Source organism: Scaptodrosophila lebanonensis, unplaced genomic scaffold (assembly GCF_003285725.1).
Source record: "Scaptodrosophila lebanonensis strain 11010-0011.00,11010-0021.00 unplaced genomic scaffold, SlebRS2 tig00000001-arrow-pilon, whole genome shotgun sequence".
Classification (NCBI taxonomy): Eukaryota; Metazoa; Arthropoda; class Insecta; order Diptera; family Drosophilidae; genus Scaptodrosophila; species Scaptodrosophila lebanonensis.
Window position 1 is genome coordinate 22,355,898 of NW_022060529.1, and position 22,045 is coordinate 22,377,942.

General features: G+C 36.0%; 1 protein-coding gene across 3 annotated transcripts; it reads right to left on the reverse strand.

Moving 5' to 3' along the window:
• Positions 1 to 1,921: 1,921 nt before the first annotated feature.
• Positions 1,922 to 22,007, reverse strand: LOC115619989 (14-3-3 protein zeta). Of its 3 annotated transcripts, none has more exons than XM_030513062.1 (7): positions 21,917 to 22,007; positions 7,693 to 7,947; positions 7,501 to 7,614; positions 7,298 to 7,424; positions 4,520 to 4,643; positions 3,825 to 3,988; positions 1,922 to 3,135 (listed from the first exon to the last, which is right to left on the reverse strand). In XM_030513062.1, exons 2-7 carry the CDS (start codon positions 7,752 to 7,754, stop codon positions 2,980 to 2,982), a joined length of 747 nt encoding a protein of 248 aa, XP_030368922.1. In that variant the 5' UTR covers positions 7,755 to 7,947; positions 21,917 to 22,007; the 3' UTR covers positions 1,922 to 2,979. The 3 variants fall into 3 exon arrangements, with proteins under 3 accessions (XP_030368922.1, XP_030368920.1, XP_030368921.1); XM_030513060.1 differs by lacking the exon at positions 3,825 to 3,988 and adding an exon at positions 4,242 to 4,405; XM_030513061.1 differs by lacking the exons at positions 3,825 to 3,988; positions 21,917 to 22,007 and adding exons at positions 4,242 to 4,405; positions 20,221 to 20,334.
• Positions 22,008 to 22,045: the final 38 nt, after the last annotated feature.

Sequence of the window (22,045 nt, forward strand, 5' to 3'; positions counted from 1 at the left end):
ACTTAAATTTCCACTCATCCATCAATCTTTGCCTCCATTATGCGTAAAGTTTATATGTACTCTCTGTTTATTTTATCAATTTCATTTATATTTCTTTTCTTTTTAATTAATTTTTACCATTGCAGAAAAGACTGTTTTTTAAGTTCACATTAATATGGTAGCGTTAATTCAAATGTGAAAATATACAATTAATTTTTCTTTTTTGATGCACACACATATATGTATTCGCTTATTATTTGCTGGACAATAATATCTATAAATATATATTTATTTATGCGTATATGTATGTAATTCATATTTGTCAGTTTCTCTTTTGTCATATGAGAGGATTAGCTGTTATTATTCATCTTGTTTCGATACACACATACAGTTTTTTTGAATTACAATAAAATTGAATATAATTAGCTTTTAATACATATGCATGCATTTTGATTAGTATCAACGATTTTTGTTGCTGTCGCTTTGGTTTTTATTTTCTTAGTACTTGAAGTTAAGCAATTTGCAATTGAATCGCATTGATTTAACTAAATTTTGTATAAACAATGAAGCAAATTTGTTAACATACTTACGTACATAAGTATGTTTACTTTTTGAATGGTAAGGTCAGTTTTACACATTAAGTCAATCGAGTTGAAAAAGTTTGACGTGCGTGAAAAGTTTGTAAAGCCTTGCGTACAATTATTAAACTAATGTGACCCGAAACGCATCTCGGGCATGCACACTTGATACATGATTATAGAGATTTGGCTAAATCTTACCTATGCATGTATGTAGTAGTTATAACACATTGAAAAAACACATACATATGCATACGAACAACAATACACCGAGACATTTTTTAACAATTGCACATTGACATCGATAGTTGTTGTTTATTTATACAAGTACACATACATATACATAAATAGTACTTAAATGTTTCCATTGCATATTAATATTAAATATGTTGGTTGCATATATAACACACATCAAGAGAGGCGTCTTATTGCCACTCTCTTCAATTAAACCCGTAATGACGAATGCGCCAGTTGCTGGATGTAAATGGGGGGATGGGCCAGCCTGGCAGCTGAAAACGCTTGGAAATGGTTAACAATTGAGGACTATCTTCAAAACAATTGACTTAAAAACATTTATCTTGCACAACGTACATACATACTATAAATCAAAGACGTTCTGTCCCTTCGATTCTGCTTTCATTTGCGCGCACAATAAAACTCGTGCCTAAAAGCTTGCTACGCAAATTTTGGAGGTTCTTGCATATTGCAATGTACATAATGAATGAGTGAAATATTCTTGTGATCTTGCTCTTGCTCATGTTGTTGTAAATGTCGTACAGAGTTTTATTTTCAAGTTATTTCGTGTGATTCTTCCGATATTATGTAGCTTCTGTGCACATTTAAATATTTCACACAAAATGTATTATTTATTTAGTTGTTGTTGTAATGTTTTATGCTTTAATTTACACCATTTTAATAATGTATTTGCTTCACAAGAAAAATGTTGCTCATAATATACTTGTACACGAATTTCAAGGGATTTGTTTATATGTATTGCATAATCATACCAAGAAAAGAACGAAATCGTTATTTAACATTTAAGCAAGACATTTATGTATAAAAAATAGCACGACCAATTTTCTCAACACATGATTATATAGCGTACATTATCTCAAACAAAAGCAACGTATAGTACATATGTATGTATATTCCATAAGCCTTTTGCGCATTTTGGTCAACCATCTACTGTCCAAATGCAACCCTGTGTGTGGCATTAACAAAATGTAATAAAAAACAATACAAAACATATTTTTGGGTAAAAAATAAAAATGTTTGGTTTTCGGTTTTGTATTTTTATTATTTAGAAAAAGAATTACAAATGATATATAATTTGTTTCTTTTGGTTCTTGTTGTTGTGGTTGTAGTTGTTCATTTTGACGAAAATTAATCATTATAATTATACAGAGTTAACTGAAACGTAAACCAATTGACGAAATAATAATAATAATAATTGTACAAAATTGTTGACTGAAGTGAATGCGCAGCTTTTGTTGTTGTTGCTGTTAATGTTGCTCATGTTGTTTTCATTTGCTTTAACAATGCTGCAAAAACAAAAAAGAATCAACTTTCTGACTACGGTGTTTATTATTGTTAATGTAGAGCTGTAGTTTGTAGCTTATTATTGTTAATATTTAAAATTTTGTTCCAAAATGAATTGCCTTCGTTAAAACATCATCATAAATAATATTACTTTTAGGGCACGAATTGAAGAACTGAAAGATGTTTGTCTGTACAATCAAAACTGCGCAAACATAAATTTAACGTTCTTGTTCTTCTTCTAGTTGTTGCTTTCCTAAATATGCAGCTTTTGCTTTTGTTGTTGTTGCTTTAATTTTTAGATTGTTTGTAATTTGTTTTGGTTTTGACTTTATCTTTCTTTTTTACTTAGCAAGTTAAATCGTAGCTATGCATTTATTTATAAGAGAATATTAGTAGCAAAGAAAACTCTATTTGCATGTGAAAGCAAACCGTGACTACAAACAACACCATTTTGGAGGCGTGTGACCAGCCACTGTTTGCTCCAAACTTGACATTTGTCGGCTCGCTGTAGGTTTTTCTTTTTACAATATGCGCTTTAATATATCAATTTGTGTTGAGTGTTGTTACTTTTTGCTTTTTGCTTGTTGTTTGTTGTATGCTTCAATTTGCTGTATAAATTGTAGGTAATAGTACTGTCTTAATCCGATTCCTCTTCAGTTTCATGATCAGCATCATCACGAGCATCGACATCATCATAGTCATAATCATAATCGTCGAGCTGACTTTGCATTCTGCTGTATGTTGCATTGCTGTTGTTATTGCTGTTACTGCTGCTGCTGCCTGGTATTTTCGATTTTAAAGATTTTATCATATTTCTTGCTTTTGTTTTTGTATTACTGAATAATATTTGCATAGTCAAAAAGGAAACATTTTAGTTGTTTGGTTAGTTGTCACCACCCTCCTGTGGCTCGTCCCCATCACCCTGGGTATCGGAGGTCCAGAGAGTCAGGTTATCTCTCAACAATTGCATGATGAGTGTTGAGTCTTTGTATGAGTCCTCATTGAGTGTATCCAGCTCGGCTATCGCATCATCGAATGCCTGTGTGGGTCGCGAAAAATCAAAGTGTGCATTAGTAAGTGTATATATGAAGGAAGTTTGGGCAAAAATCTGACAAGACAAATGCAAACTGGTTTGACCAGGTAAAGAAAAGCAGTTCAATTCAATTAGAAAGAAAACATCAAAAGTTTTGGTTTTTTTTTTTGTTTTTTTTTTTAGTAATTTATATACTTACATATACATACATACTATACATACTATTCATACATATAGACGAGTATATGAGTATAATTTAGCTTAACGCCATGATCTGGTTCGTTGGAATATACTTTATTAAAAAGCAAAATCTGTTTGTCTGTGTATGAGGTGTGTTTTGTTTGATTGTGGCAAACTGAAACTCAAAAAATATATGTATATGCCTAGAGGTTAAAGCATGTTCTTGTACAATACCAAAAATAAATTTCACCAGCAAGGTAGAGAGACGAGTGCTGCATTAATCAGTAAGGGGCAGACAAGTTAGTAGAACACATATACGATTATTATTTGGAAATTAGTTGGCACATGCCGGGCATTTTACGAAGATCACTGTAAGTTGTTATTATTGCAGGAAGCGTTTCTTTAATATATATATATACATGACAAAGAGTTGGGCAAGAAAATTCAATATATTAAAGTGATAACAAACAACAATTAAATTGAACAATAAATGACATTTGTATAAGTAACTGAACCTGTTTAGCTAAATGACAAGCCCTCGCTGGTGAATTGATAATTTCGTAATAGAAGACGGAAAAGTTGAGTGCAAGACCTAATCTGATTGGGTGTGTTGGCTGCATTTTGGCCTTAGCAATATCGAATGCCTCCTGATAGGCTTTTTTCGAGTCCTCAACGACAGCTTAACGTATTATAAATTTGGGTGATTTCGTTTGTTTTTGATGCATAGAAAAATAAATTAAAAGAAACAAATGTACACAATTAGTTAAACACTCTAATGATAGGGTCCGTAATTTATGGTAATTAGACTTAAAAAACTATAGAATTTCGATAGTGAATTAAAATGTTATCGCTTCGCTTTCGCTTATTAATTTTTCATGTTTGCATTTGCTTGCCACCATTTTCTGCTCAGTCATTTTTAGTTATGTATTAACCTGTTTGGCCAATTGGCAAGCTTTGTCTGGAGAGTTCAAAATCTCATAATAGAAGACTGAGAAGTTAAGTGCAAGACCCAAGCGGATTGGATGTGTTGGCTGCATTTTACCCTTGCTTATATCAAATGCATCCTGGTATGCGGTTTGGGAGTCGTCAACGACAGCTACACGGAAGAATTTCGTTTACAATTGTAATATATTTATATTTGTTGTATATGTAACTAATATATTCAAGTTGCGATCACTATTTACGCAAATTCGGCTTGAGCGATACTTACTGTTGCGGGCGTCTCCTGTGGCCACCTCAGCTAAATACCTGTAATAATCTCCCTTCATCTTGAGATAGAAAACCTTGCTCTCTGGATTGCTGGCTTTTGGAATAAGATATTTGTCCAGAAGTCCCTGCAAAAAGAAAAATCAAAAATTCAAATCAATTCAAAAATTCAATTCAATTATATGTATAGCTATATGTGAATATTTAGAAAATCTTGTTTTGTAGCCCGGGCATGAAATAGACTAATGCATTGAGTGCAAATTAGTCTATGATTAAACGGGTTGTAGTTATCTAGCCTCCAAAACTGTTAAAGTTGCTTTATTTTAAATGCGAGCAACTCTCTTTTAATGTAATAAAGGCAAATATTTTTTAAGCCTCCACCTTCTGCACACAACCTGTTACACCAACATGCCTCTTTCAACAGCGGCAGTAAAGTGCCAACAATATGTGTGCGTCAACAAGAAGGGAAACAACAACATGTACACTTATGTATAAAGTATATTATGTATGGGGAATGTACAGTGAATAAGTTTAGCCTTAAACAAAATTACCTTTTAATAACCTTAAATGTACCTTTTACCTAAATATACTAAATGGGTTCACTCAATAAATTTAGGGTTGATAATACAAACTAAAAATACTCATTACATTTTGAATTTTAAATTATAATGTAACAATTTAATAACTCACCAATAATAATAATAAAAAGCTATGTTGTATGGTTTTCAATTTAATTTAAAAGAGGATATAAACAAAGGGGATCTAAGATTTAATGTTACACTTTTTCAATTACATAAATTTGTCTCGAATAAGCAGCATTCTTTTGCGTGGGGACTGCTATTTAGTATATACTTTGTGACGTGGCCTCTGTCCTGGTTTTAAACTTTTTAAGCCAGCTATCTTTGCTCAAAGAACCCAAATTTTGATAAAACCGCTGACTTAACAAGCAGTGGATGCTATTAATAGGCAGGTAGCAAACACAGCAAACTTGCTCTTGTTTATATGTATTGCAATGTTTGCCTCTTTAGCATTTGCTTAAGAATTGCCTGTCTGGGGCGAAATTGAATTTCAGTAAACCTTTTGACACATATATACGCCTTTACACATGATTGGAGTTCAAAGTGGTATTGATTTTTTTTGTATGCATGCACGCACGCAAACTCCCGGATGCCCTGTCAACAGTTTCACGCACGACACGCTCGTTGCTCATTAGTTTATTTTAAAACATATAATGCGCGCCTAAAGCGCCAAAAGTCTGCTACCATGGTGAGTGTTTCAAAAACTTTGGGCAAGCCATAGCCGACAGACATGGGCTGAATGAGGTGTGCCTCTTATGCGATTAAGGGACGTTTCCGCAATTCGCTTATCGACGGAAATTGATTTTTGTGCGCTTACTGCTAGCTAACGTTCTTGTTGCATTAACAACAGCAACAAATACAGTATTCTTACTTGTCCTATCATGGTTCTTTGCACTTTCAGCCCGATGGCCTTTTGTAGGTGCATAATAGCAAGCTGAGGTAAAAATTTAATTAAAATGACATTGATAAATTTTCTAAACAAGTCGGCTGGTCTTAATTGAAGATGATTATGTTGCAACACAAAAAACAGAAGAGAAAGGTTTGCCCATATACGAGTATATGCCACAACATCATATTGGACGCATCGACAGCAGACCGGGGAGTAGGGTACGTTTAAATGGAAAATTTCAGTTTAAAAATAGATTTATTGATTGTAATACAATTTGCTGCACACACACAACAAATCCTGGGCATTACATCGACGTTGGCAACAACCAAGAGAGGCAGACTAGTCGCTCAGTCAGCCAGTCAGCTAGGCAACTTCAAAGTAGCACCTAATGGCAGCTGGCTTGTCGTGGGCGGCCTCGCTGTATTAAGTATATATGTATGTATGTAGTACATACATATAATACACATTTGTACATAAATGAATGTACAAGTAAGAATACGTCTCTCGCATGTCTCTCTCGCGCAGTATGTGTGCGTGTAGTGTGAGTGTGGGTACGATGTGCCTACTTACGAGTAATCCCCGCCAGCGTCGTCAACACGTTAAATTTGTACACAAAAGGTAAAACAAACTTTTACACTGCTCTGCTCTGTTCAGCTCAGCTCAGCTCGGCAATATAATTACAAGAGCCAGACATCTCACCCTCTATAAAAGTGTAGACAGGCTACGAGGCATTTATTTTATGAGCACAAGCTGTTGTTGCTTGGCAAGCTTCAAACATGCGCAGTGTGTGGCTTTGGCCATTGCTGCCGCTGCTGCTGCTATGACTCTGACAAGTTTGTAATTGCTTGCTAATAAAGCGACAAGACAAAGCTCAAGACATTGATAGGCACCGACAGCGCCGCACCACCCACAGACTCAGTCTGAAAGACAATGAAAGGCCATGACGTGCTTAGGGCTAATGGCAACGGATAGTTTACACATCACCCGTGGATGCAGACGCATTTTATTATACTATACATAGTTACAACATTGCACATTTGACTCATGCATATACTTGTATGTAAAAAAATTCGAATTAGGCTTAAAAAATCAGGAGAGTGGGCTCTTTTTATAAAATAAGTTTCTTTCCTAAATAGATAAAAAAAACCCGTGTAGCTAACACCCAAAAGGAGGTGTCGAGCCCCATCATACTTAAGTATAAAGGAGAAGGTGGGGTTAACCGAATATCTGTTATCAATTTTAAATTGCTGGCTTAGTGTAAATATAATTTAATATAATTTACTAAGCATATGTATTTTTAAAATAGCCAACTTACCAAAACTTCATAACAAATTTCTCTAAGCTCCTTCTCCACACGCTCTCTGTACTCGCGGGCGAGCTGTTGTTTTCTGGCGGATGCTTCGGTTTTTTGCTCAATGGAGGAAATAACGCGCCACGATGATCTGTGGAAATTATGTATAACGCACAATAAAAGTGCTATAGTTTATTGGATTGGGCGTCATGCAGTAGTCTACCTACCTGCGTGCACCAACCACATTTTTGTAGGCAACGGAGAGCAGATTTCTTTCCTCATTTGATAGTTCCACGCCGGTCTCTGTGACTGATTTCATGGCTTGGGCCATGTCATCATAACTATTTGGGGCAAAGTATGTTTTTGATTAGTTAGTGCCCCTGTTTAAAACTTGACTTCTTGTTTTTTTTTTTCCTTACCGTTCCGATTGTTCGGCAAGTTTTGCCTTCTGGACCAATTCCTCCTTATCGACTGTAGACATTTTGTTATTGATTTGTTTTTGCTTTCAGTGAACTGACGAAAAAAACTGAATATGTGTGTTGGTGTTTGTGTGTGTCAGTGTATGTGAGTCTGGCCACGCACTTTCTCCACACGCAGTTGATAGACAGCAGAGAGATTAATTAACGTAAGAGGAATCTACAACGGAACGCGTCGCTCACAGTGTGACTTACTATCTGCAAAGAATAAAATCAGCGAAAGGATCAATTAAAAATTTGTCATTTAATTGAAGCTAATGCTAGTACTATAGTGTTAACAAGTCCCAATTAATATTTCTGCATGGACAGACAGCGGGCCTGGATGATAACCAATTACTAGTTCAATTTACGCACAGGTGCATTGGGCTGTAAATGCGCTTCTATGAACTCTGTTACTAGTCAGATAAAGGGGGTGTGATGGGGAGACATTGCCTGGCAACAATTTTAACGAAATATTGCTTTGCCCAATAGAGAATTTTAAAGTGATTGCAATAACTCAGAATATATATATATAGTACATAGTACGGGCTTTCATTTCGACGTCTGTCAAGGCACAAAACAATAAATAATTCATTAGTGCTTTTGTTTGGTCATTCTTAAGTATTGTCAGCTTCGTCATCATTATTATTGCTGCTCGTCAGCCATCTCTTATATCGGGCCAGCTGCTTGACATTGGCCATTGAACGTGTGTGGGATGCGTAGATTGTTGCGATGTGATTTTAATGCGCTGGGAAATTCTCGATGCATAGTATATATACGATTGTTTGTGTTAAGGTCAAATGTAATTAGCAAATCATTTACAATGTACATAGAGAACCCGAACTAAAAACAAACAACACAACAGCGAATGGCACACGCCAAGAAAAACGATGTTAAGTGTGAAAATTTGGCGTTATATGTATGTAAGTATATAAGATATTTACGTACTCGTACATATATATCAGTGTGAGTAATGCGGTCAACTGTGCACCCGCTCGGTGTGTGTGGGTGGGGAAAGAAAAACTTAATTAAAATTAGAAAAGAGAGAAATACACACGAACATACATACTATCTAACAAAGAAACAAGAAAAAGAGCTTACAGAGGTGCAATCAAAGGTGAGACAGTAACGGCACTCAATTAAATTGGTAGAATGTACACTAACTAGCCTATAAAGGTCACTAACGGATTGTCAATGGGATAGTAAATGCAAATTCTAAATTCTAAAAGCGCGATCTAAATGTAAGAAAATGAAGCCTATTTAATAATACATATTTGAATCTATTAAATTGGAATTAAAATGTTTCTGTAGTTCAATTTGCAAATAATGCTTAAATTTAGGCCTTCAACCAAATAAAATTAAAAGAAAGATACAAATATTCAAATGATATTCATATGTGTTAATCTTATATGTACTATAAGATGGTGGCTTTCAATTCTTAGCAAGAACGGAAGTTGATAAATTTGAATAAAAGCGCATTCAATATATGTATGTTATATTTCATCTCTCGTCGGAATGGAATACAAAATCTGTACAAATTTTTGGTTAAATATTGGTTGAAATATTTCTTGACGCATATTAGCCATGGGAATTTATGTCCATATGCCACAACGCATCTATCGAAATACACCGACGTGTACTGTCAGCTCTACGCTACCCTCCTAATCAGACGACGGAACATACGCTTGATGCACTTTACAGAATGCTGCACAATATCAAAGGCATGTTTAGATCATGCGTGGAAAATTCCAAACTCATGCACCGTTATGGTCATTTGTATATGTATCACTCATACACATATATAATATGTATGTACTATACATACACACATATATATTGGCTGGCCAAAACTGAAACTATCGCTATTATATGCCATTGCCTCTTGCACTTGAAATGTCAGCCTGTGTTATGGCATTTTACTTTACCTGTACCTGTGAAGGTCACAATTGTGCCGCATGCTGACCTTGCAAATGCAGCAGCAGCTAAAATAAAATGCAAATATTCATCTATGCGTGCGCCGCACACCTTCTTCGTAACATATTATTTATATCTAGTTCGATTTTTCACTGTCATTTAATTAAATTTGGGATGTTAAATAAGCACAAATATGGATTCAATATGAGCCGCACATACTGTTAAACCCTAATACACTTTCAAAGCTCTTACTCCAAACATCCAATGCTTCCCACTAAAGCGATGGACATCTCTATTTAATATTGAATATTCTTATTAATTGCTGTGATGATTAGTTGAAATCCAATTTATGTCAACAGTTTTGAAAAGTATAAATTTTGCCAAAAATGTCCCATGAAAGATTTCAGACATAATAAAACGAATAGAAGTTTCTGCAAAATATAAATACTCATATATATTTAAATCATAGTGTGAACCAAGATAATTCCAGCGAAAAGGCAACATGCACATGTTTATTCCAACTGAATATTTATGTGCGAACAGGCCACCACCCCCGTTTAATTTGTGTGGAATTAATACGCCAACGCGCCGCTCTTGCAAACAGCACACATACATAAATAAAAGTGAACATGCCTTATGCCATAAAGAGTATAATATTATGACAGAATTTGGTTGACAATGTGTGGCAGATCCATGCATATATGGTGTAAGTCTGTGGGTGTGTGGTTTTTCAACCCAAAGGAAATTTGTCTACTCAATAGCGTTGGTCAGCTGCATATTACATGTAAAAACAAGTTAAATTAGGTTCATAAAAACCAATTGTTGTGACTTGAATTCAAATATAAAGACAAGCTAAAAGAAAAATTAGCAAGACGTCACCGAAATCCTAATAAAAGGTAAACTTTTCATATACTCGAAGTTCATTATAATTTGGCCGGTACACTTGAAGCAATAACTTCATTGGTTTGCACGCCATTTTCATTCGCCTTTGTCCGCCTACAATTTGTCCAATTGTTGTTTGCATTGCAAATATGCCAGAGCACAAGTTGAAGTAGAGTAGTAGAGACCGAAGTCGAAAAAAGCGCTAAAGGCAAATGCCAGAATTAAGAAGACGACTAAACGAACGTTGGCTACCAACAAAAGCAAGCAGGCAATGGAAGTTGGCATGAAATGAAATTTACATATTTTATTGCGGTTCGTGGACTCTTTATGTGAGAGACGAGTCTAAGTACATACAATGATGATTAAAGCAATGATGATTACGTTGTTGCCCCTGCTCGTTTAATGTTCGGTTTTGAAGCAGTTTCTCAAGCATAATATTAGCGCTGGCATTTGAAACAATCAACTTCAAATTAAGGACGAGAAAATATATTTAAACGAACTCTGTAAATCAAACTTAATTAAAACGTAGCACAGAATAACTTCAACACGATTAAGCAACACAAATTCTTTAAGTCTAGGCAAAAGTTTTCCAATAAGTTAGGTAAATATTTCATGTACAGCGGGATAGGGGGGATAGCAACATAATAAGGAAAGCAAAAGAGAGCGTAACAAACTCTTGAAAATCGCATTAAAATGAAGCCTGTGCACAAAAACTTTTCTCAGCGAGCTGCAATTGTATTTGACTTGAGCGTGTTGATGAACATTGCGTCCACACACACACACACACACACACAAACGCAATTACAGTTGGCAAACATTGAAATTTCACGCTTAGCAAATTGGTTTTTTTTTGCATTGTGTTTTACCCCAAAAATATATTTGCTTACGTTCAGTTGTTAGTGTTTGTTGTATTGTTTCTACTTTTTAGCCAGAATTCTTGCACTGCACACCACTTCACGGCTGCCCAAGCTAAGCAAATTTTAGATTGTTGCTTGTATTAATGTACACACATATATAAGTACATACGTATAAACACATATAGACATGAGCTGATAGAATACGAGAAGCTGTTGCGGGACAGAAGACTGCTGCCTGCTCTCTACCGTTGATGAAGTGTTACTGAAAAGGTTCGAAGTTCAACTGAAAGCGCTTGGCAAGTGCGAAATAGCATAAAGGCTACGCAACGCCACGCAGGACGAAGGCAAGCAGGCAGATGGGCAGGCATGTACGCGACAAAGGCGCCAAGTTGCGCAGTTTAGGGGCCAGCAAAAACTCAGAATTCGAGATAGCAGCTGCGCGTTACGAACTTGTTGTTGGGTATTTTTTTCCTTTTTTCATTTGATTCTTGCCGATGGGCTGGAACCATACTCTGGGTAGGCGGCAGCCTTTCAGCTACAACAAGTTGTTCGTGTTGTTAGTGCGCATGTGTGTAACACAGACGTGAGTTAACAATAGCACGTTAAGTATACGCCGTGCAGTACATGAGTGCAAACAGCTGCCGCCTGAAAGTATACTATGCAAAAACGTAGCGCACAAATACACAAATCAGAAAGCCACAAGCGACTAAAAATATAAAAAGCGGCAGTGGGAAATTATAAGAGTTTGTTAAATGCTCAAACATTATAGCCCAGAAAAGTTAATATGTACTTGAAGTTTCATTTATTTAATTACAGAATGAATGAATTTCTCTTACAAATGTGCACCAAATTTGTATTTTAAAGTTTACTTTGATTTGACAATGCGAATTTTACAATTTTGGGAAAATATTAATAAGTTACGCTTTATAAAAGTCTTATATGAGAGTTGAGTTTCCATCAAAATGTTCGGTGATAGAGAACTAATATCGTACATAGCACACGAATTAGGGCATATTTTTTTGACATATGATTATAATCATGAGTGCGATTTATTTTATACCTTGACTATAAATTAATTGAAAATATTGGCATAATATATATTAACTGTATTTTAAATAAATAACAAAGGAAATATACCCGTATCAGTGGATACGTAGTTGGAAACATACACAGCTGTACTCTTGTTGGTATATGTATGTTTGCGTATGTGTGTGCATGCTCCTAATTAACTCGCACACAATTATGCATTCCCTTGTAATTAGCCTAAATTACAATATGCATAAATTAAGGCCGAAAACAGTAAAACAAATGTGCGTATAATGCCTTAAAGAATTTGGACGATGCTAACAACAAGTGGCCAAGTTTTTTAAGCCGCTTGCAAACAGAAGCAAAAGCAAAATAAAATCAATGCTAGTCACGCCCTCGGCAGAAAAGTCACTAGTTTAATTATTTTTGCCTTCAACAAATTCCCTCCGAGCACTTCGACATTTGAAAAACGAAAACGGCAAATTATTGATGGAAGAAGGAGTCGCTCAATTGAACACTTTGCCATAGACAGAAACGAGGGGGAAGGGCAAGGGAATGAAGAGGTATATAATAAAAATGCACGAAGCGAGCGCGCAAAAAAGTATATAGGCTAATACGTTTACGTCAAGGTTGTCATAAGTTGATGACAAAAAAAACTAGCCGAGTCCGCCACTGTGCAAGCTTCGCAAAATTTTTATAAAAATTGCTAATGATTATATTTAGTTACATATTAGGTTATTATTATTTTGGCAATATGATAAACTGAAAAGTTAAGTCACATATCTGGGCACATTTAAAAACAAATAGAAGACATTTTTATTGGCATTGCAAAATATTCTATTAGTTGCAATGAGGTTGTTTATCAGCCAATGGTCTGCGTATCTGACATTTGCTGCAGAATCACACACATAAATTTGTAAGCTTTCCACAGGTTGATTAACAGCATTTCCTGATTTACGAATAAAAGTATACATCGCATTACACTTAAATTGTGTTGACAGGTAATTGGATTTGAGAAATACAATTTTAAAAAACTTTAAAATATGGCACACAGGCACTCACGCACACAACGGCCACGACATCATTGCATGTCATTCACTTGGGTAACACACACACTCACATACATATACTTAGTATGTAAGTATGAATAAGCCCTGAACGTGTTCATACTGCATCCAATAAATGAGTATTTTGAACTCCATCTGAAGTGTGTGATGGCAAAGTGGTCGTAAATTTGTGTGCAGGCATATAGTATATGTATACATACGTATGTATTCATATAGAGATGCACAGATAGGCAGCGCCTGAAAGCTAGCAACAGACAGCAGGCAGGACATCACAATGAGCATTTTGAATCTCAAGCAGCAGCCAGTTTAACAACAACAAACTGCATTTGAATCGAATTTATTTTGCAATTTTGCAGGTTTATTTTTTGGGATTTTCTGCTGTCCAAAGCTTTGTTGATATGGACTTAAGTCATTCCACTAAATCAATAAAAATGATTTTCACATTGGAATCAAAGTTATAAATACATCTAAATTTTGCTATTGGTGGTGACAGAAACAAGATAACTTGGCACAATGTTTTGCTTTTATGTTTTAGAGTTAATTTTGACTTGTAATTGTTTACTCAAAGTATTTTTAAAATCCCCGGAACCTTTTCTTATCATACTGAATTGAAAATCAATGGATTTCGAGAAGAATTGGCCATGAAATTTAGAAAATTCGAATTATAAATACGCTAGAATTTGGACGCTTTTGTGAATGGGAACTTTTGGATAGTTGGAGGAAATATCAAAAGCCATCGAAAAACCGAGGCGCCAATTGAACGTCCTTGTTTTTATAAATCCTTGCCAAAGAGGGCACACCAACACATATGAAAATATATAAGTACTATATGGCGCAAGGGGTTATAAAAATCTATTTTTATGCGTCGCACCATTAGCAACTACAGAAAGAATATAGTTAAATTATTCGTCACTTTCAAATTGCTATAACACCTTTTTGACTGTCAGCCAGCCTATTAGTCAGAGGGACAGTCAAATGTATTTCCCTAAACTCATCTCTTCTCATCTTTTTAGCTATATAAATAGCTCGAAACCTCACATACACATGTGTAACTTCGAGGGGCACGATCAGGGGGCGCCAGTGACGATGGCAACATATAAATAGTCTAATATTAGACTAAGGTTAAATGGGTCAAGTGAAGAATGGCTGGCTAATACACGAAACGAAGCGAATGCATTCTTTAACATGGCCAAAGAGGAGTATTTTTACATAACGGAATAAGAGCTCAGAGCCTCAAACAAGTTTTCTAAAAGAAAACTGTTCTAAGTAATGCAAATGGACACACTCCTATATTGTAGTGTGTTATTGTTTTTAAATCTCAGCACAATTCCAACCAGATTATCAAATATTTTGAATTATGTACTGAACACATACATACGAATGGAAAAAAGATTAATACAATTTAAATTGGTATAAGGAACAATAATAATAAAGGAACAGCCATCTGGCATTGAGATTGCTGAGTCGCTCAATATGAATGTTGATTGTATAGAATCTTCTTGACATTTCATTTGACAATTTCAATGTTGTGCCATATTGAAAGGCTGGAAAGCTTGATGGCTTATTGACTGGCTGACTGGTGTGCAGACAACAAGAGCAACCTGCTGCCATATGGCAAAATGATGCTATGTACATACATACATACACGTGTGCGGTTCAAGGTTCACACTGTTTCCCATCAAAGCAAAATTGGGTAGAAATCATTCAACGTCAAAGTGCATGGCAAATGTCTGAGAGTAGTTACAATATCGATAGTGGGGATGGAAGATGGCAGATTGATGGCAAGCTTGCTATCTAGCTTTGCGTATACGCCATCCTACTTATATAGATCATGATGCACAGGCATATCACTTGATGTTTTTTACCCTGTAGTTAAGTGTGAATGTATGAAACACTCATAAGGAGACGCGGCAGACCTCAAAAAGTATATACACTCCTGATCAGAATGACAAACCGAGTCGATATCGCCGTATCGTGGGGATCTCAGAAAGTACAAGAGCTATAATAGGAAAACTTGGTTTCCAGATTCTACAAAGTCCAAGAAAGTATGAGTTTGTATTTTTTGTGATACCTTTTTTTTATTTATGTGGGGACAGGGTATTAAAGAGTTGAACCCCCTCGAATTTAGCATTCCTTTTTTGTTTTTTTCTTCTTTTTTTTTCAATTATTGTTTTAATTTAGAACCACTTTTACTTGATATTCGAATCAGTTAACAATCAAAATTAAAGAGACACCTATGGCTCATTTTCGTTATACAATTTCAAGCTCTGACCTATGCAAGCATAAGCTTTGGGCTATATGCATTTTGTTTATAACAAGAAAGAGTCACGGTATTGAATACATCCTGTCCAGACAGGAATATGTACGTTTATAGAAACGGGTGGAAATGGGGGTCAAGCGCGATGATGTGCGGCTTATCCGATGGCATTCACAGCCTGGCCACACATCCATATACACAGACATATGTGAAAGTGATGATGACGATGATGATTATACCGCCCATGAAATCAATAAACTGTCCTCGAGCATGTGCTTGTTTGTGTGTGGGTTAACCCAAAGGGGGTGATGAAAACTCAGAGGCAACAGCAATGTTGCAAAACCTTTTATGTGTACATTGAAAAATTATAAATAAAATAAGCGCCAGTGGTGACGAACAAAGAGTTGCTCCTTTTATACTACAGGCAGCCAAATAGGCACCCAATGCTAACTCGTTCCGTTTACACAACACACATCTACAGTATTCCCGCTTGCTGTCCTCACTCCGTATATTAACTGGCTTATAACTCATGTATGTGGGAGTTTGCCGTTTCCTATGTACATATATGTATACGGGTGTATTTGTATTTTATATTAAGCGTATTATTTTAAAAGCCAATAAAAAGGGCTCATGGCAATTTTTTTTACAATGTTGCTTTTTGCTGATAAAATATGTATCATTCAACAGCTACAGTTACGAACGATTTTAGAGGTTGACAAGCGGGCTTTTATGGAAGTAATCAATCATAAATATATATTGATAAGTAAATTTAAATATAAAGCCCAATTAAATAAAGACGCAATCAAAGTGCTCCTTTTAATGGTTAAGCAGATACTTCATGTGTTTGATCAGCTTTTAAAAACTCTTTATGGATATGTATGTATGTAGCTTTTACTACTAGTTTTTACACTGCCATGCATGTATTGTATTAAAATGTATGTTCAATATTTTGTTTGTCAAATTAGGTGGAGTTTGTTTTAGCAACAGGCGAGTTAGTTGTTGTTGACCCTTAATAACCCATTTAAATAAACAAATAAATAATGATATGCAACATTGAAATTTGCGCTAAAATTGTTCTTCAAGATAGATGTAAGAAATTTGTGACTAACTCGTTTTCAGCGACAAAAACATAACATAAAGTTACAAACTTATCGTTTACGTCACTTTCATTATTCGAATACGTGTCAGTTCAAAACGAAAATAATAACAAAAATATTTGTTTGCAATTTTAAGAAGGTATGACTGTGAAACAGTATTTGTATGTGATTAGCATATGAGTTTGAAGAAAAAAGCACAAATGTATTAATATGTATGTATATACATGTATATATATATATATATATATACTCGTATGTGCAAATAAACAAACTGGAAATTATTACACGTGCCTTTGAATAAGCGCTGCGCATTACGCATACAACTACCTCATGGGGCCTTGTTACTGCTTGTTTTGCAATTGAGTGAAATAAAGTAATAACTCATACGCAACGGAAGCTAATTTAATAGGACATTGGGAAGGAAGAGTGAACATTTGTAATGGATGTAAATTGTGTCTGTGTGCAAAGTGCCGGTGACATAGAAAACAAAACCATTGTGAATGTGGCGTTGCATGTCAATGTCAAATACCTATGTACATATATATATATATACATACATATGCACATATGTATGTAGGTTCGTATGCACTGTCGTTGAGTGCTGCTGATATACAAACGTATAAAAGGGCACACAAGATTCACGCAATTTGAAATTTATCACAGCATTTTTCATACTACACACACCACAAACATACAGACATAACAGCTCATATATGTATGCAAGTATCCATAGGGTAAATATTTTGCCTTGAACATGAACATAATGGTAAGGTTTGTTTACGAACACCCGATGCCCTGACGAACTGTTACTAAAATATGTATGCCCTGGGGGTTTAAAAGCTGCTGTCTGCCATGCCTCTCCGGATGTCTGTCATGAGAGAGTGTAACTTAAGAGCTTCTATAAGAATATTTTGTACGCCTTATTTAAGTTTCCGAATCTATCAAACGTAGCCCTGAAGCTTACACATATCCACAACAGATACATTATCAAGAATTTTACAACATATCGACGGAAATATGCACATACTTGTACATACATATGTACTTACATATGTATGTATAAATGTATGTTCATTTGTATGTATGCAGAGAAGCATAAAAAAGCAACCAAATGAAATGGAAAAATATCGGAATGCACACACATTGACGACAAGGTTAAAAATAAACTATGAATAAAAGTTTGAAATGAAAGAGAGTGAAACAAAATTGTGCATGTGTGGTGTGGTAAGAAAAATTCCCACACTCACACACAAACGCACCTGGGGCGAGAGAAACACACCCAGACGAAATCATATCGAGATTACTGACCGCCACGAGCGACGAAGCTTTCAGCAGTCTCATCTCTCATCTCGACTCACATTCTAGTAGTGATACCACAGCAAATACTTAAAATTATTCATTGAAAAATTTGAAGTGTAGAGAAGAAACTTGAAAAATTATTTGCCGGCTAATTTGAATATACAAGCTCAATCACCCACGCGCTCTCATCGATCAAGAACGAGAGCGATACGGTAAAAACAATGATGAAAATTAAGAGAAAGAGAAGGCAGCGGGATCGCAATAAAAAACATTGACCCTTAAGCCATGTGGGAGAGTTCTTGGCCTGCCTGTCTGTCTGGCTGTGGTTTTTGACAAACATTTAAACATTTCTTTGATGGCGCCGCGCGTTTTTGGGTCAATCGACTTTGTGTGGCGCCGCGGTAAATACAGTGATTGCCAAAAAAATAATCAGAGCATAACGTATAAATATACTACATATGTATATACTGATGTACATCAGGTAGCAACATAGTGGACCTGTCCAAAAAACCCTTTTGTTTGTGCCTTTAGCAGCGCATCAATCAGTGTGGCCACGCTTGCCACTCCCTGCATATAGTCACACAAGCAAGCATACATATAAGTACATATGGGCATACACACATACATATGTACACATTTATGTACGTTATTCGATGGAGAAGTATATTCCAAATACCAGCTGTATGCGTCATTACTGCATGAACATTGTGTCGCATAGCAGCCACTTCAAGAGGCAACAACTAGACACATAAAACAACAGAACAATAATGGCCAATAGTGGCCAAGTCGTACGGTCTAAGCATTGGGATAACGGCAAATAAAATTCGAAACCGTTTGTAAAATTTTACGATGATGGCAACTGCAAATCTTTGTATTTGTATTCATGTGTGTCTACATACATATGTATATGCATAAACTCAACACACCGGGCGGCTAAATGAAATACACCACACCGGCCCCATGACGATGGCAGTGTATTGTGTAGGTAGCAGAAATTCCGATGCAAAGTAAAGGCACAGTGAAGCAACGCTATAAGTTATACCTGTAGCTTGCAATATGTATCAATTGAGTGCAGCTTCATCTGCATTGTCCGTTAGTAAGTTATTACTGTGGCGAAGCAAGTGTGTCGGCACGTACGAGCGGGCGGCGTATGAGGTGCGCAACAAAAGTATAAAAATAAGCGCGCGAGAACGAAGCACACACTCAATGAGAGAAAGAGCGAAAATTCTGTGTTGAATTGAGACAGACGTAACCGCATGTGCCCGTCGCAACCGTGGTGAGTTGTACGACACAGAAAAACCAATAAAAAAAATTAAAGGCTGAAAATTTGTCGACCAATTTTAGTTGACAAATGTTGGTACATTTATTAAAACTCGGTATGAAAGTTGGTCAGAAGCAAATTATTGTTCATTAAATATGCCTTCAGGAATGTAAATGTGCTTATGGCCCGTGCCAAATTGAAAAGGTACAAAGTTAACACACACACAAAATATGAACACATACAACGTATATGTATATGTATGTACGTACATACAGATGTGTGCATGTATAAGAGTACATATACATACATACATATGTAGATATTTATTTGCCGCTAACCGAAGCCCAAAAAGCGGTTGACGACCAAAACGCCAAGCAGCCAGACAGGCACAGCACACGTCGCACAAGCGAACATTGCTTCAGCATGTGCCGCTCTTACCACGACCGTGCCCGCTGCCTATAAGTCATCAGCAACCGTCCAAACGAACGCATGAGAAATACGAAGCTACGAACGAATCTCTCCCAAACACATTTATATAGTCACATAAAGACACAGAGATACACTAACACCCATGCACGGCGGGCATATTTTTGCACAATTTCAACTTTTTCGTCTTTTTGCGTAGTATTTTTATCGATCGCTTATGGAAGCGTATAGAAGTTTTTTTCACAAATGCGACTGATATGTTATTAGAATTTTACATATGGTAAAATCAATAGAAACCGCTACATATATTTTTGTTGCACGTGCTTTTGCATGGGGTACTGCGAGTTTTTAAAATTATACATATTTCTTCAATCGCCCCATATTACTAATGCAGATTGTTACTTACATTCGATTCACTCGAAACGACAACGACGACTACCAACGAATGAAAAGCGAACGACTAAAAGTGACGGCAAATGTTGCACACAGTTTGTTCTGTATCTGTATAAGTGAGTGTAAATCTGTGTGTAGTTTCATGCGCCACAACTGCGGATGAGCGCAAAAGAGCTAACTAAAGGCCAAGGGAGTATATATGGTGAATTTAGTGACGACAGTGTTGCCAACTTGGTGTTATTTTGAATGTTACCAGGTGTGCCACAACTGAGATGTATGCGTTAGGTTTGAAAAACATTAAAGTCGTCGTAAAAAAGCCCAGAACGTGTTTGCACTTATCAAACAAACGATTAAATCGCTGATAACACGCTGATAAGCATGATTTTAGCAAAGTAAAAATTCATTTGCAACAAATATTTTATGTTTGTATGTACATAAATCCATCATTGAAAATCGTTGATTTTATTAATATGACAACTGTTCAGATGCGTGGCTGGCGCCAACACGTGACAACACTTAATTATGCTGTTTATGCGTTTGACAACTATACGACAATTGAAGTTACTATTGCAATGGCAATTGCAATTACCTACATGACTATATATGTATGCATATGCATGAATATACGTAGATATATACATACGTGCTTGCCCATTGCAGCCACGGCATGACGCATGCCCAAGCAACGTTGTTGAACAGGAGGAGAGCGGAAACTGTTTGCGCGTCAATTGTGTGCAATTGTCATTTAATTGAGTAATTTGAATGAAGCGAACGTTAAGCACAATCATGCTTATGTTTGTATGCACATAGCTCGTCGTTCCCATGTGTGTTTTCAGTACACATTTTGAATTCGAATATATATTACAAATTATATTGTGCGCTCTTAATACTCTTGTGTGCTAATTTAACAAAAAATTACTATGAAATTACAGATAATTCAGAAAAGTGCGAGCCTTGAAATTATGTAGTACATGAAGATAACAATGCTGATGCAGAACCCAACTGAATTGTATTACAATGCGTCTTATCTGAAAGACCAAATACAAAGCCGCACTACCTGTTGAAACCTTTAAAGCTTATCTACAGGCCGATAGGTTTGATAGACGTTAACGAAGGCGGCACCACCACCGTTAGCTTATCAGCTGCTGCTTGATAAGGGTCAAAAAATGGCCTTAATGCCAATGTTGGTAATTTTACGGAATTTTTGCGGAGCACCGCTTAGGCATGTCCATAAAAAATATTGCACTTTCCATGGATTTTAAATTTGAACTGATTGCGCACTTGACTTTTGCCTGGCAACGCCGCTGTTCCATTCGACGTCTCACCCATGAAAAAAATTACGTCATCAGCGTCGCGTCCCATTTGTGTCGCTGTTAAAGCATTTCTTTGGTGGCATGCGATTGACAAATTTCAAGTTCTAGACCTTTAATTCTTCAATCAATGCCACTATACATACATGAATCTGTGCACATCCGTGTATGTGCAACGGCTATACCAGAAAAGTTATGACCAAAAGTGGAATCCACTATGTGCCTCTTTTTAATGCGCAGTACAATAAAAATGTACAATGAAATGTGGTCGTGTCGACAACATGGCGCTCACAATCTATGCATTGCAGCTGAAAATTTCTTGCTATTCACTGACTAATGAATAAGCCCGCACGTTTATTATTGTGACGCATTTATTGTTGCGTATTTTAAATCACTTACTCAGTATATGGAATATATACACACCAACAGCACACGGATAATTTATAACAAATTGCCGGTTGTTTTCTCAACGACACTATGACTACTTCGTATTGCCAACATATCAAGAAATAATTATATCAAAAAATA

What these genes read in the sequence shown, in the direction of transcription:
- LOC115619989 (XM_030513062.1), bottom strand. Translation starts at nt 7,754, where the DNA reads ATGTCTACAGTCGATAAGGAGGAATTGGTCCAGAAGGCAAAACTTGCC. An exon ending in AAATTTGTTATGAAGTTTTG is followed by an intron (nt 4,644 to 7,297) that starts GTAAGTTGGCTA and finishes TTCTTTTTGCAG; the next exon opens with GGACTTCTGGACAAATATCT. An exon ending in CTTGTCATTTAGCTAAACAG is followed by an intron (nt 3,136 to 3,824) that starts GTTCAGTTACTT and finishes CGACCCACACAG; the next exon opens with GCATTCGATGATGCGATAGC.